Raw genomic sequence first — 16,778 nt, forward strand, 5'->3', positions numbered from 1 at the left:
AGAATACCCTGTGGCTCCTTCTTCCCTTCCTACCCAACATAGCCACCCTGCTGATCTCAATGTGCTCCCCTTCCTCTGTTTCTGAAGGTCACCCCTGTTTTGTACCCCATACACAAGTCTCTGGATAGGGCCTTGGGCAAGCAATTTCTCAGGATGCATTTAGCAAATATGTCCCTGTGCCCCCAATCCTTGACATAGCCATGATGCTCCCCATTCTTCAGAGGCCAGGAACTGACAAGGAGCTAGCTCTATGCATCTTCTATTCACAGTTGCTTGGGTCCTGCTGGAATCTCATCATAGGGCCTTGGCTCTATGTGATTAAACCAACAAGAATCTGGATCCTGAAGCCCATAGCTAAGAGCTGGAGCAGGAAAAGGAGATCTAGTCCTGGCTGAGGCTGGAGGTCAGCAAACTTTACATTCCACAGGAGAGGAAATGCAGGCAAACAGGGGGAGAAGAGATACTGAAAACTCATCCTGGCTGCAGGGCTCTGCCTGAAGCCACTGAAACACTGAAGCATGGCATCCGGGTGAGATTGTAGACCACTGTTGTGCTCGTGTGGGACAAGGGACCTACAGGTATAAGATGGTTTTACCAAGAGTGAAGGCAGAAATGCCTGTCCAGGACTGCCCTGGTCCTAGAAGCTGGAGCCACACTGGGAGCTCTAAAAGTACCCAAAAGAAGGTTGGGACTCCTCTCTGAGAAGCTGCCCACCAGTCCTCTTCCAAGAGACAGTGTAGGGTGGTAGATAGATATCCGGGCTGAGATCTAAGGGATCTTCTGTTTTTATTCAACTTAGGGAAGCTGTTTTAACTCTCTGATTATCTTCTTCCTCATCAGTAAAATGAAGAACCTCAGCCCCAAAGCTGTGATGAAGCCTTCAACCAAGTGCAAAGTGGCACAAATGCAAAGTTTTTTTTTTTTTTATGCAAGCCAGTTCTCTGAGTACGGTTCTTCTAGAAAATATCAGAATCTCTCAGATACACTGGTGGTGTTGTGCTGGCTACCACTGGTCCCCAGAAGCCAGAACCAGATGACGGCTTTCTCTTTCTGTTCTCCCCTCACCAATTCCACTCTCAGGGAGCACCAGAGCTGGGCAGCAATGTCTAGTCTGAGTCTCCATTTTGCCAAGATAAGGGAAAATTAGTTCCCAAGAAAGGCATGATTTGTCTGATGTTGCACAGTGGGTTGGTAGCTGGGATCTTGTCTGAAAGCATTTTCCTGTAGTCTAGGCATACATTGTTAGTATATGACAGTGTTCCCAAGAGAGAAACCCTACAAACCTGCTGTGGTTAATATACAGAGGTTCTTCCCTGCTTTAAGGAACCTGCCGTAAGAAAATCTAGATTTATACACAGATAGAAAAATAGAATTGTTCTTTACATTTTGCTCCACTTGCACACAAGCCCTCTAGAATATGTCGTGATTTTATGAGAAGAGATTTTATGCTTGTGTGATGTCTGAATCTGTGTTTTGAGGTATAACTCAGATGTGCCAGTGTACAGAGTTCTTGCCAGGGTGTCTTCAGTTCCTAACCCAAACAGTATTAATGAGGGGTAGGCTCTAGCATGGCAGGAGCCCAGACTACACAGGTCTTTCCAGACTTTTCAGGAGAGGGCTGGGTTGGATCATGTCTGCTCATCGCAGGGAATACAGCATCCTTACAACATGCATGCGGTCACTCTCTTTTGTAAATGGTAAATAAAAGTCTAATAACTCTACGCAATCTGACCTCCTGCCCCTGCTTACATTTGTGTTCATGGACTTGTGGAGACCAGTCTTCCTGACTCACAGACAAGCTCAGCCTGCCTCCTGGCTCCTTCAGTGGGTATAGCCAACCTGACCCCCAACTGAGGGAGGCTTCAAATTTTTGTCCAAATTGCCTGCATGCACCTCAAATAGCAGCACCTTTGCAGACTTGTCTACCTGATCCCTCATCCAGGACTTGGATTGGGCTTTTTCCCTAAGTAAGACACACTCAGGCAGGGTTGCTTGGGAAAGAAGGAGATCTGGGGCTAGAAGTAACTACCTCAGTGTAGTCCACCAAGGGCAGGAATTGGGATGTTTGGCATGGGTGGGAAAGCTGGGAAAACAGTTAATCTCTGGAATGATGGTTGCTAAGACCTCTGAACTGGGAGCTCAGGATAGCAGATGGGTTCTGGAAGGGAGTCGGGCTCCAAGACAAGCCCAGAAACTTGAACCAAAGCAGAGTCGATTTTGGAACTGGCCATGGAAGGAGAAAGGGCCAAGTAGCCAGCATGAGCCACATTGGGACAGAGAAGGAGGGGACAGTTTAACTGAAGAGACCAGTGAATATATTCAGCACTAAGGTAGACCCTGCCACTGAGGTAGAGCTAACCAAGTCCCACTGATTTAAGGAACAGCAGGGTGAGGGGCTCCTTGCTCAGTCACATCAAGAAAGGCCCAGATCTACAAGCTGGTACAATGCTAGGTCTGTAGGGAAAGAGCTGAGAGGGCAGGTACAGCATCTGGGGAGGGCCTTCCACTCTTGGACTATAAGAATGAAGCATTAGCTCCATGAACAATCAATAGACACTACCTAAAGAAATCTGTAGTTATTTTTCCTTCCCTGTGGCTGAGCTCAGCCTTTCTCGTTATATGAAAAATAAAGTGCTTTTACAGTTTGACAGCCCTTGGTCTGAATTCAGATTCTGCCACTTAAATGTGACAACATAAGCTTATTGCTGTGATAATGACAAGAACTAATATATTCAAAGGACCTGGCACCAGCTTTGTAGCTACTGTCACAGCTCAGTGGACAGTTGCTATTTTTAGTTGTAGAAGAGAATATTTGAGGATAGCTCACTGTGGCCCACCTAGGAGGGCACATTTCCTGGGGGAGAGGGCTTCTCCAAGCAGACCTTCCTGAGCGTGTTTCTACCCATTAATAGGCCTGGAATCCTCCCCTATGTACTGGGAGAAGAGAAGACAGAAGATGGAAGTAGAAGAGAGCTGGGCCTCTGTAAGCTGCAACTTGCAGCTTGCATTTGGGCCTCCTCATTCCAAGGGAGGACAGAACTGATGAGCTGTCCCTAAGATAACTTTGGTACTCTGTCCCAGTGCAGAACCCAGCTGGAAAAGTGTGGTAAATCTTCTGCCCCTGCTTCTCCAAGGACGTCAGGGATTCTGTATCTCTTTGAGAACAGAATATTTTCTTTCTTTCTTTCTTTCTTTCTTTCTTTCTTTCTTTCTTTCTTTCTTTCTTTCTTTCTTTCTTTCTTCTTCTTCTTCTTCTTTTTCTTCTTCTTCTTCTTCTTCTTTCTTTCTTTCTTTCTTTCTTCTCTCTCTCTCTTTCTTTCTTTCCTTCTTTCTTTCTTTCTTTAAAAAGATGGGGCCTAGCTATATTGACCAAGCTTCTCTTGAACTCATGTGTTCAAGGATTCCTGAACAGCTGAGACTATAGATCCATGCCATCACACACAACACAACAGAGGCTTCAAAGAATCCAGAGTGCTGGCTACTAACAGGCAGCAACACTTCTATGACAGTCTTCAGGGTTTCTAGATGAGGATGGGTTAACAGGGATAATGAAGATGATGTTGCATGAGGACCACGGCAGGCAGATTGGCATGTGGACACAAAGAGGTTCTTTTAGGAGACAGAGGTGTTCTGAAAGGTCTGGATTCCAGAATGAGGTGGTTGTGGCATGAGCCACCATAATATGATTAATAAAGTGGATTAGCAACAGGGTGATGCTGGGAACATTCATGTGACATGAAATCATGCCAGTGCACTTCTTTTGCTAAATGAGGTCCTGTCACTTATCCAGTACTTAGTAATTCACTCAATCATTCCTGTGGAAACACATGCTCTTGGTCTTATCATCTATGCTGGGCCCTAATCTAGGTGTAAGGTGGAAAGGTTCTAATAAGACAGAAGAAAAGAGGAAAAGAATAAAATTCCTTCTGCAAGTTGCTGATAGCAGAACCCTGGGACTAGAGATAGCTCTATTCTAAAAACCAGTAGCCCTACTTATAAATGCCTCCTGTCTTAAAATTACATGATCTAAACTCTAAATGCATAATCTCCCCCAAGAGCATGACAAATGGATCTAAAACTATATCATCCTTCAAACATTAATCGTACAGAAAAGGTGAGGGATATCAGCATAGGTATCATGACGTTACATGTACGGATACTCCTTGACCTATGGAGTTTTATCCAAATAAATCCATGTTAAGTTGAAATCATTGTAAGCCAAAAATGCATTTAACACACCTAACTTACTGAACATCGTAGCTTTGCATCACTGTACAGTAGAGTATCAGTGGTTGATCCCTTCTGATCACCTAATGGGCTGAGAGCTGTGTCTTGCTGTAACATCTCCATGCTGTATATTGCTAATCCAGAAAAAGATAAAAATTCCCAACTGAAGTTTGATTTTTACTGAATGCATATCACTTTTGCATCATTGCTAAGTAGAAAAATCCTAAATTGAACCATCTGGGACTGTCAATAATGTGAATCTTTAGGATTCTTTTTTTTTTTTTTTTTGTACTAGGATTAAACCTAGAGGTTTGACTACTGAGCCACATTCCCAGCCCTTTTTATTTTTTTATTTTGAGACAGGGTCTCACTAAGTTGCTTAGGACCTTGCTAAGTTGCTGAGGCTGGCTTTGAATTTGCAATCTTCCTGCCTCAGCCTGCTGAGCTGCTGGGATTACAGGTGTGTACCCCACACCCAATTCATTCTAGAACTTTTTAAGAGGCTCCCCACAGATCTTCAAAAGGATGGTATTCCCAGAAATCCACTCTAGACCAGATTCCTGTTCCCTAAATGTCCATATTCACAGGAGCAGCTGAACACAGCTTCTGACCAACATGCTTCCGACCCACTTCCAGGTTTATTCCTCTTCCGTGCCCCTTCCTTCCTCCTGCCCACCCGGTTCCATGCCCACCTCCAAGCATCCTTTGGCAGAGGAAAATCAGAGCGTCCATTCTCGCCTTCATGGTTGCACCAAGCTATTTCATGATGGCTGAATCCTCGGTCCTGTGGAAGGAAATACTCAGAGGCCAATACAAATACAAGTTCCTGCCTCACTTCAGCCACTTACCTTTGAACTATACCACAGGAGTCTCAGGAAAATAGAAGGGAGACCATAGAAGGGAGACCAATAGTGTAGAGGAAGGGAATGAGGGGGCATGACAAACTACTGAGAAACAAAATCTATCAAAGTATAATATGTCCATGTATGAATATACTCCAATGAATCTCATTGATATATGTGTGTGTGTGTGTGTATATATATATAAAATTATATATATATAAAATTATAATGCACTAATTGAAATAATAATAATAATAGTAGTAGGGATATCAGTAGAGTAGAGCAAGTGGATCTGGTATGGAAGAAAGGAGGGAAAGGAAAGGTGCTGGAGAATGAGATTGATCAAATTATGTTATACACATGTACAAATATGGCATAATGAATCTCACTCTTACACGTAGTTATAATGCACTAAATTATAATTTTTTGGAAATAGAATTTTAATTTATATATACTCAGAGAAAAGAAAAAGTCCTATAAAAATTACCATATGAAATTTATTATAAAGAAATTCTCTTTTATATATATATGTGTGTTATTGTGCACATGCACATATCTAAGTGTATATGCATTTTTTAAAAAAATATACATTCTAAGGAACAATAATAGTGTTGTCTTGTGTTTTTTTAGAACTTAATTTATTAGAGAACAAAACTAAAATATTTACATATAAGTAGGTGGGAAGCTTGCATTTACTTTAAAATATTTTAAAATCCCCCCAAAAATAAAATTAAAAAAAGGTTGAGGGTGAGGACCAGATGAAATAAGACCAGAAAATGTTAAAACTTGTTGAAGCTGACAGATGGGAAGGAATGAGATTCTCTCTACTTTTGATGTGACTGTAAATTCCCATTAAAAATTGTTTTTTCTTCTAGTGTCTAAAAGAATAAGTCAGAAGGACCTGAAGGAATGATGAACAATTGATCTGAATATGAGTGTTGTCTTGGTTTTAAATTTATTTCAAGCTGGGCACAGTGGTGCACACCCAGGTACTTAGGAGCTTGAGGCAGGAGGATCACAAGTTCAAGGTCAGTCTGAGCAACTTAGTGAGACCCTGTCTCAAAATACAAAGTAAAAAGGACTGGTTATATAGTTCCACAGCCTAACATATATAAGGCTGTGGGTACAATCTTCAGCACCACAAAAAAATGTTTTTAATTATTTCAACCAACACTATTTTTTTATCAGAAAATTCTGATATTGGGTGAACCCAGTGGCCTATGTAAGAGAGTCAGCCTCATAAATCATTGAAATTTCCAGGTTTAAGTTTCTTTCCCTATAAAAAGGGATAACTACCTACCTTTACAGAATAACATATGCAAAATGTTACATGTAAATATTACATGTAAACATGGCCTTAGCTCCTTGAAGATAAAGACTGTGTCCTCATTTTCACTGTTGAACCCACTCTGTCAATTTCCGTTCCTGGAACACTGTAGGTGCTCAACAATACTTGAATAAATGGATGGAGCTCAGCTGAGCTGCCATGGAGGGTTGGTTTTAGGGATTGGATTAGCCCCACATCACCCCTTGGCAGGCATCAAAGAACTACCAAAAAAGGACTGATCCCAGTTTCCTCAAATAGGCAGACACTGGCCTTCCTTGCTGTGGTTACTGTGCCCATCCAGTATCAGAATTTGTTTACAGTCTTGGTTGAATTTTGTCCACATTATTTCCCACCCCTTGACCTGGGTTGTTAGCCACTGTCATCTTCTTTCTCCTCATTCCCCTTCGTGTGTCTGTGGCCCTCGCCATCCTCACAGACAGCTGGATGGTCTCTAAAGGATCTGTCTTTGCACTGTGGAACTGCAGGGGGAGGCCTGAGAGCATGCCTGTGATGAGGACAGCAGTGCGGGCCCCACTTTCTGCAGCTGCAGGGACCCTCGGCTGTCCAGACATAAGCCCCTACAGGCACTGCCAGCAGCAAAACACACAGGACCACCGAGATGTGTAGGAGACGTTCGCGGTCCTCCAGCCTGCCACCATCTCTGCCTGTCACAAAGACGACACACCGGCCCTCGTGTGGGGGCCGGCTCCCCAGACTGAGACATGCCTCATATTTTGTGCTGGGGAGGAGGTTATTTACAGCATATGTGTTGATTCCAGGGCCAATGTGGACCACTTCTTTTCTGAGGGCTTCATCCGAAGTAATATAGAGGGTAAACCACTCCTCAGAGATGTTGGCTACTGCAAACCACTCCAGCAAGATCCCATGCACGGTCTGCTTCACCACCCGCAAGTCAATGTAGGAATTACCCTCCCGGGAGATGGAAAGAGAATGGGATGCAGGCAGGACCTGGGCAGGCTGGACATGAAGGGAGATGACCAGGGTGCTCCTGCCAATGAAATTGGAGGCTACACAGGTGTAATTGCCACTGTCTACCAGGTGAGCAGCAGGGATGATCAACTGGGACAGAACAGCATCTTCTGCAGTCGAAGAAGTCAACACTGGGTGGAGAAAAGAGAAAAGTAGCTGTGCATTTTTCTGATAAATAGTTGGAAAGTTCTAGCAATGCTGGTTTTTTTTTTTTGTTGTTGTTGTTGTTAAAAGATGATGCTAATCATTTATTAAGTGTGTACCTGGTGCCAGATGTTCACTTCTCAGAAACCCTGTAGGTACCTAATCTTACATATAGAATGTTGAGGACTGGATCAATCTACCAACTTACCCATAGTGAGAGCGATTGCTGCTGTTCAGAAGCAGCAATTAAATTGAAACCCAGTTCTATCTATGAAGCCCACACACTTTCAACATCAGTAACTGCCCCCAATAACCACAGTAGTCTTGCTGAGCTTAACAGCTTTCAGGAGATTTCTTGTAATTGTGTGACTGACCAATACTGTGAGCTCCAAGAAATGCTTTCTTACCTCCCAAATGTGCAGTGCCTCAGAGTTTGGAGTTAAATTTCTGGGTCCCTATTCCTTGCTAATTGTATGGTCCTGGGCAAGGTGCTTAAATTCTCTTGGCTTCAACTTACTTGTCAATAAAATGGGATGATAATAGCATGCACACCACAAGTTTGAAGATAAGGGTTCAATAAGTCTTAGCTGTTGTTATTTCTAGAAGACTAGGCAGAGCATAGTGCCAAGAGTGATTTACAGAATAACAAAAGATAAGTTCTGAATGCATTTCACTGGTTTTCAAAAAGTCTGAATGATAAATCCTGTATTTCTCCTCCATTAGCATTTAACCATCAACTAACAGGATGTGACCAAAATGATAAGGAAAACTGAAAAACTCAGTTAATTTTTTAAATCATCTAGAGAATATAACCATGTTATGACAACTGTCTGGGTGACTAACTGCATTTCCCAAGTTTTACCTTGATACTTCAAGTAGTCTTCTAGACCTAGACCTAAAAATATGCAAAAATCAACAAATTTCCTTTTACCTTCAAGATACCCTTGAGGAAGCCATGTCTGGCTTTGTGGCATGGACAACCCTACAGAGAATTCCACCTGAAGTGTGAAAACAGAGCTTAGAGCTTCAATAAAGAAAGACAGGTTCAAATCCCAGTTCTGGGGGCCATGGAATTCACTTTATCTCCCTATACCCCAGTATTATAATTTTAAGCTATAAAATCTGACCAACACAGTAGTAAGAAGTGAAAATTAAGTTAGTATCTAGGAATTTCCAGCTTTTCCAATTAACTGAGAGGTAAGGGGGTGAAAGATCAATTGCTGAAATATATATTCTGTCCTGGACTCACTGAACTCATATCTCCAGGGCATGGGGATTGAAAAATCTCATTCCAAACAAGCATCTCAAATGATTCCTTTCAGGCAAGTTTAGTAAATAAGTAATAAAATCAATTCTAGTTGAAAATTCTAGGATTGTAAAATTTGCAGTATACTGTTTTCCATCTAGAGGGCTCTTAAAAATGTATTTATTCATATACAATTCTCAAACATGTATACAATATGATAAATCAGCAATAACATGTTTATTTATGTCCATATGCCTGTATGTCCTGGAGAGATCTGTATGCAACCATTTAAAACACTGCCAATAGACTGGGGTGTACCTCAATGCTACAATGTTTCCTAGCGTACAGGCCTTGGCTCTGATCCCCAGCTCTGCAAAAGTAAAGTGAAATAAAATAATGGTGGTAATGAAGCACTGTCTTGGAATCTTTTCTATTTTGGTGAGTGTAATTCAGATCTATTCCAATTTTACCTATACCCATCCTTCATGACTAACACATTTTAGAACCTCTTTTATTGATGTAGGATTGCTACAGACCTTTCCATTCTCCCTAGATACCCCATGTAGCTTACCATTAAATTTTCTCCAAATGCTCAGGGGATAATTCCATGAGATGGTTGGTGAGGGGCTGGCCTGTGCCAAGCATTGCAGAGTCACATTCTGTCCTACCTGAACAGTAATATTGGCACTAGGGGTTGAGACCTGTGGCTTCATGCAAACACTGAGCTTAATCTCATGAAGTAGCTGCCCTGCCTTGTAGACAGGGTCCTGGCATATCAAGTAGGAATTCACCAGGATGACTGGAAGGCTATTGGACTTGACAAACTGGACAAGTCCTCTTAGACGACAGTCACATACCCAGGGGTTGTTGTCCAGTGCCAGCACCATGCTGGAGAGAATCTTAGCCCCACAGTGAAGCTGCTGGCATTTCTGGTAGGACGGCCAGTTCAAGAAGACATTTTTGGATACGACTGTAAGCCTATTGGAGGATAGGTCAAGGTAGGTCAGGTTGGCTAGGAACTGAAGAGCCAGCTCAGGGAGTATATCAATCCTGTTGCCTTTGAGATCCAAGACCCTCAGGAAAGGGGTGGCACGGAACGCTGTCCATGGTACTGAACGGAGTTTGTTCCCCTGCAGTCTCAACTCTCTCAGTTCTGGCAGATGCTCCAGGGCTCCTAAGTGGATCACAGTGATATTGTTAAAGTTGAGCCAAAGGTATTCCAAGGTGCTCATGTTGACGAAAGGCCCTCGGGAAAGTTCAAATATGGGTGAGTGTTCAATTCTTACTTGCTTGAGCTCTTCAGGAAGGTTCTCTGGAATATTTCCCAAAGAGATAGACATGCATTGCAGAGTCCTGTACAAGAAACCAGAAAAGCTTTAAAATGAACATCAGGAAAGTTGGAAGGGATGTCAGGTGTATCCTTGCATTGTACATGTGAATTATATGAAAATATGTTATTCACTTAAAATAATAGAGATCTATATTCGTAAAAATACTCAGCTCACAAAGTCCAACACTAACTAAGGTGAATCTCATAGGAATTTTGCTGATTTCCTGCCAATTCTGGGCATGTATCCACTCCATATCATTCCCAACAAAAGTCCATCCCCTATAACCCTCTGGCATCCTGCCAGGACAGCGCACCTGCCAAAACTCTCCTCTGAGCAGGTGCATCCTTGCAGACAGAAAGGCTGAACTGCGTGTGTATCCTGAAAGACCAGAATCAGCAGAAAGTAGTGGAAAACCAAAGCCATATTTCTCTGTAAGAAACTGCTGTGTGTTTTGAATAAGCGTAGTCCCAGTTTCCGAGTGGCAAATCCTATTACTGGTAATCCATGGTGATGTAGGTCAGCACAGCAACAGCAAAGCCCCTGGATGCTCTGAAGTCTGTTATGGCCCAGATCATAGGCTCAGGCAGAGTCCATGCAGAGGGAGTTATGCTCTTGACTAAGGCATGAAAATTCACCATTTTTCTGGTTTCTGGTTCTGGAAACTTAAGCCAGATATCCAATTACATCCTGGTTCTACCTTCCTTCAGCTTCTTTCAAAAAAGTCTGAGAAACCAGCAGGTAATGCTATTCTGAGCATCAGGATTCATTCATGGCCAGGGTCCATTTCATAGTTCACTATTCACAATTGGCTCCTGAATCCCAGCATTTTCAACCATTTTCTCCAAGTGAAAGCAGACAAGAAATAAAGTAGTTCTTTGATGATTCCAATCATTTGTTCTCTCCCCCATACGTTGGTGGTGTAGTTAGACATGCTTCCAATGCATTAAGACTACTGCATCTGCAGCTTGACCATAGGCAGACCAGAGTCAGAGAAGCATCATGATGTTGTTTCAAACACAAGATGGTATTTTATTGTTGTTGGTGGTGTGGTGAGGTTTTTGTTTTGTTTTGTTTTAAGACAGGATCTCACTAAGTTTCCAAGGCTGGGCTCAAACTCATGATCCTCCTGCCTCAGTTTCTCAAGTAGCTGGAAGTACAGGCACATGCCACCATATTCAAAAATATTATATTTTCTTATAAAAACAAAGCATTTTTTCTTTTTTCTGGACTTCTCCTGAATGCTATGTATTTCACATTAAAAGTGAAAGAGCTACATTTTAAAATGAGACTTATATGACTTGGGACTTGCTCTGCCACTCTATGTTCATTTACCAAATATTTCTTTATCATATTCTCTAAGCCACACACTACAAGGAATGCTGTGGCAAGCCAAACTCTTATAGACCCTGCCCCCATGAAGTCTTCTTTCTTGCTTATGCATCTGTCTTGAGATTTTTTGAATCTCAATTTTTCATTTTCAGAGTGAGAATATTAATAAGCACCTCATAGTGTTCCAAGGAAACTTTAAGATTATGTAAATAAAGGCCCCCACATATAATAGGTGTCCAATAATTCACTTCCTATAACAATAGATTTCTGAAGAGCAGAAATACCTACATCTGTATTAATTGGGGGTACTTCCAGATGAACACTGAAATTTTGTGAGTTCCTGTAAGACTTATGATACACATTATACCCTACAAAAGGCTTCAGTGGAAAAAATCCGCTTAGAAGCTAACCAGTAGGAGGGAAATGGGTCACAACTAAGCTGATTACACTCCAGGCTTTCCACTCATGACAGATATATTTGCAGGAGTTCCCATTCAGTTTAACTGTGAAATCTGGGTAGATCTCTGGAGTTCCTCTCAAAATGAAAATCCAAAACAAGGAGGGTGCTGTGGGTACAAAGTTTGTGGTGAACATGGAGATGCCTAGATCTCCTTTCAAGAGATGAGCTTATTCCCAGATGCAAAAAAAGTGCTTGTGTGAGTTCAGATCTGTTCGAAGGCAGCCTACATCCAGTGACTGGTGGCAGTGAGGGATCAGAGCCTGGCCAGGTTAGCCTGATGGGGGGAACACTTCCTATAGGCCATTCTCATTCTAGAGTCCTCTGCCAAGAATGCCAAAACCTCATTAAGCTTGCTTCCTATGTGTGATTCAACCTACAGGTATGCATAATCATCAGTGAATTCCTTTCATTCCTCTTACTCCAAAATATAAAAACTGAAACAATCTTCTTCTTTATCTACAATTTTTCTGTCCACTCCATGCTTGTGGACAGCATTGTCATTGTCAAATAAAAAAAAAATTGTCAAATAAATCCAGCTCCACCCAACTTACCAGAAGTGATTTGCTGCTAGACTGTGAAGAAAGAACACCAGCTGGCATGTGCCATCTCTGTAATCACGTAGGCCACTTTCCTCTGCCCCTTCTCCTTTCCTGATCCCCTCAGCCTCTTGTTTCCTTATTTGGAATAGAGAATTGCTATGTTGGGAGTTAAGGCAGGGGGCTAGGACAATTAAACTACCTTGGGTAATGTCATTTGGCTTAAAATAACATGTGGCTAAATGTAACCCCTAGACTCAAGAGACCCTGTCAACAAAGAGAAGGAAGTATGAGAATATTTCTACTACATCTCCCCTCCTGCATGTTGATTTTAGAAACTTGGTTCTTAAGAGTTCTTGGTGGAGACACAGTCGTGGAAGAGGACTTACTCTGCTTATGAAACTATTAGATATAAATGACTCCTGGGAGGCATCTCACTGGCTTGTCTTAATAGAATCTTGGTAAGAGAGTATCCTATCTGTTCAATTGGAAGATGCCGCTCATTCCTCAGTATTAGCCAAACTCTGAAACAGCCCAGACAGAGAATTGAACAATCTATCAGAGAGCAGACATGCTATGTTCCCGTTTTTTTCTAGCTTAAGCTGCTTCCTGCCCCCTCCATCTGCTTCCAGTATGTTTAGATGTTTCCTTTGACCACCCACACTCTGTGATATGTCTGTGGTGAACAGAAGACCACATTTCCAAGGCCCCTTGAAATACATGAGACATGTGACTCATATTCTGGCTAATGAAATGTTAGAGTAAATGATGTTTGAGAAGTCCCATGATCCCCTTGTGTCACTTTTTCCATGGACATTCCAGATGGTGGCGCCTCCCTCCACCTGGATCCTTGTGTGAGTGAGTGAAGAAGAACCCTCCCTCCATTCACATTTCTCACATTTCCCACTCACTCCAGTAGACTCTGTAAGAGCAAAAGTGAATTATGATGTGAAAGACACTGAAATGGAGGAATTATTTCCACAGTAGATACCTAACCTATCCTGCCTACACCTACTTACAACTAAATAAAATGTGCTTGAGTACTTTTAAATCAATGTTTGTCTTTACTAGATTATACCATGGTTAAAATCAAAATTTCTAGCTCTAATCCTTTGAAAGAATTTCTCACTGAGTCCCTTAATTGATAGCCTAGCTTTTTGTTGTTATTGTTTTGTTTTTTTTTTGTTTTGTTTTTTGTTTTTGTACTGGAGATTGAACTCAGAGGCTCCTAACCACTGAACCACAATCCCAGCTCTTTATTTATTTTTTTTATTTTGAGACAAGGTCTCACTAAGTTGTTTAGAGACTTGCTAAGTTGCTGAGGTTGGCTTTCAACTTGCTATCTTCCTGCCCCAGCCTACCAAGTCTCTGAGATTACAGGTGTGAGCCACCCCACCTGGTTGATGACCTAGTTTTGGTAGCACATAACTAATTTCCAAAACACAATTTCTGGATTTTTGTGTCCTACAACTTAGACAACTGCAGGTAAGTGACATTTGACACACCCTCTGCCTAATCAAAGGGAATATAGCCATGTTATAGTCAGGAAAAGACATGATGGAGATGCCATGATTCCAACCAACCTCTGAACTCATTTTCCAGGGGCAGCATGCTGTAGGACCACTATAGTTCAGACTGGTCTTTAACATTGGCAGACCAGAAACTTTTTTCCAAGACATTCAGAGTTCGTTCAGTTTTCAAGGACTGACTCATAGCAACCAGACTCATATACTAAAAGATTAATATATAAACCAGACACCATTTATTTTTTTACCATGGGAATTTGTTGTTTTCCTTTTTGAGTGACTTAAACATTCATGAGCACAATTAAGAATGATTCTTTCCTACAAGAGCAAATGAGAAAAGACAGAACATATAAATGAAGACTGACAGCTGAGCACTGGGAGGCTAACCATCTTGGAGACCATGACCATGCAGACCATGAAGACTGGCATTAATTAATCACTGGAAAATCCAAACCTTTCCTCTCTTAATTAGGTATATGAACAAATCTTGCTTTCAGTTTCTGATTTTTTTCTTCCAATAAAACTGGGTAGATATTAGTTGTCTTTAGGCCAATAATTGTTCAATATTGATTGATTTAGACAGACACTTAAAGACAATATCTTAATCATTTCGCCTGGTGCTTCCTCATCTGTTGCACTTTTATTCTAATTTGTGGGGTGTCTGTCATGCTCATGTATCAAGCAGTCAGAATGAGTCTTGAGTCTCCAAAGACACAGTAAAACTACTAATAAAAATCTAGATGAGGGGTTGGCAAACAACGGCCTGTGGGCCAAATCAAGTTTGACACTTGTTTTTATAAATAAACTTATTGGAACACAACAATGCCCACTAACCAACTTATTGTCTGTAACTGCTTTTGCATTCCATCAGCAGGGCTGAGTAACACAGCCTATAATATTTACTGTCTGGTTCACTTCACAGAAAAGCCTTGCAGACCCCAATGTGGACATTGTCCAATCAAATAATTTCTCATACCAATGCCTGTAGCTCACAAGTTATAATAAAACGCACTGCAAATGATGGCAAAAAAAAAATACCCAAGTATGGAAACTCCAAGCTTATATGCCTAGTTGTTCTCATGGTTCAGATCCCAGGTTTCAGTGGTTCCAGAAAAATTCCTTTTTTATAGTGAACCTGCTGTGGATTACATTCCAGAGATCAGTACTGAATAAAGACCCTCAGCTCGGTCAAGAGGTTGTCAAAGACCTGGAGTCCAAAAGAGAATCTATCACTCCTCTCTATAAGTCCCTCATCTCTTTAATTCTCAGGTTTCTCATCTGTAAAATCAAAGAATTCAACCACTATTGTTGTGAGCATCAAATGCAAGAAAACTGAGCGAAATGTGTAATAAGGTCTTTGCAAATATGAGGGGAAAATGACTTTAGGAATCATTGTATTACTCTGGTTTTTATCTAGTGAGTGTTCACATTATGTGGGGTCTCTTGCATGATACTAACAAAATAATTTCCTTGGACCATTTACTGTCTACAAATTTCCCCAGTTGTTACCCCAAAGACTTGACAACAGGCACCATGGATGCTCCCCTCACTAGAGTCCAACTCTGTAGACAGGGAACAAATTAAGCCTTCTCCTGGGCATACTCACATTGTCCTATGCACAGAGTCAGTATCTGAGTGGTTTCCCACCTTCAGGCAAAACCAAATAAGATCTCTGGAATAGCCTGCTGAAGGACCAGGAAGGAAGGAAATCTCCCAGACACTTTGAGAAGCCCCAGTAAGATTTAGTAAGAATCACAAGTGTTGTGACCTGGGGGCAAGTGCTGAGTGCCAGACAGTATTGGGTGTGAAGTGCCCTCTGCCACAGAGGGTCTCTTTGATCTCTCCATCCTGACATGCTGAGAGCAAATAAGCAGTGGTCTCTTAGGAATCATCCAAACCTCTACAATCTGTTGAAAATCAAATGATTGTCTCTAGGCAAAAATGACACCCAGGGAATAAATGTTAGAATTCACTGAATTTTTGCCTAGAGCACAGTGTGGATGAGTGATGTGGGTTTGTGTGTGTGTGTGTGTGTGTGTGTGTGTGTGTACATTAGCCATACAGGTGACTGTATGTGTGAGTACCTATGAGTTACCATAAATGTAACCAAAATGTGGAATAGAAGATTGGTAGGGATTGTTGCCAGTGGAGACCAAATGCTGTGTCCAATTCCATAGCTTCCACAGCCTGGTTGTGTAATCGTGGGCAATATAGAAAATTAAATCGCTGTTCAGCAAATATTTCCTGGTCCACTATCACCTCTGTGGGAGAAGTGTCCTTACTTACCCTGTTAAAGTTGGGTTTGGCCATGAGACTTCTTTGGCAGATAGAATATGGGCATAAGTGGCAGTATGCCAATCCTGAACTAAGAACTTAAGAGGTATCACATGACTTTGCTCATTCCTCTGATGTCATCTGACCTTACCATGGGAATAGCCTGTCCCAGGTAGCCACTATTACTCTCCAGTCCAGGCCCCATATCAGGGACACAGAGCAGAATGCCCATCAATATACAGACCATGAATGTAAAAATAAGTGTTTTTTTTTTTAACCATACACCACTGAGTTTTTGTTTTATTTGTTATATACCCCAAACTGGTGGATACAGACAAAATACTTAACTTCCCTAATTCTTCTCCAGGAAAATGGAGAGGAGGGTGGTACCTGCTATAAACGGTTGTTAGAACATTTAAGTGAGTTAATTCTTACAGAGTATTTAGAACACTTCCTGGCACACAGTAAATGCTTAATAAGAATTAACTGCCATGGCTGTTGTTGACATAAATATATGAGTGAGCAGGTACCCAAGCTGTAAGAGTG

General features: G+C 41.7%; 1 protein-coding gene across 1 annotated transcript; it reads right to left on the reverse strand.

Moving 5' to 3' along the window:
• Positions 1–6,765: 6,765 nt before the first annotated feature.
• On the reverse strand, positions 6,766–10,530 carry LRIT2 (leucine rich repeat, Ig-like and transmembrane domains 2; the record flags this gene model as incomplete). The annotated part of the gene is made up of 3 exons (XM_081268231.1): positions 6,766–7,517; positions 9,348–10,129; positions 10,421–10,530. The coding sequence occupies 3 exons, from the start codon at positions 10,528–10,530 to the stop codon at positions 6,766–6,768; spliced, it is 1,644 nt and encodes a 547-aa protein (XP_081124357.1).
• Between the last annotated feature and the right edge of the window lie 6,248 nt (positions 10,531–16,778).

The sequence above is a fragment of the Spermophilus citellus genome, assembly GCF_964194105.1.
Source record: "Spermophilus citellus genome assembly, chromosome: 15".
Lineage (NCBI taxonomy): Eukaryota > Metazoa > Chordata > Mammalia > Rodentia > Sciuridae > Spermophilus > Spermophilus citellus.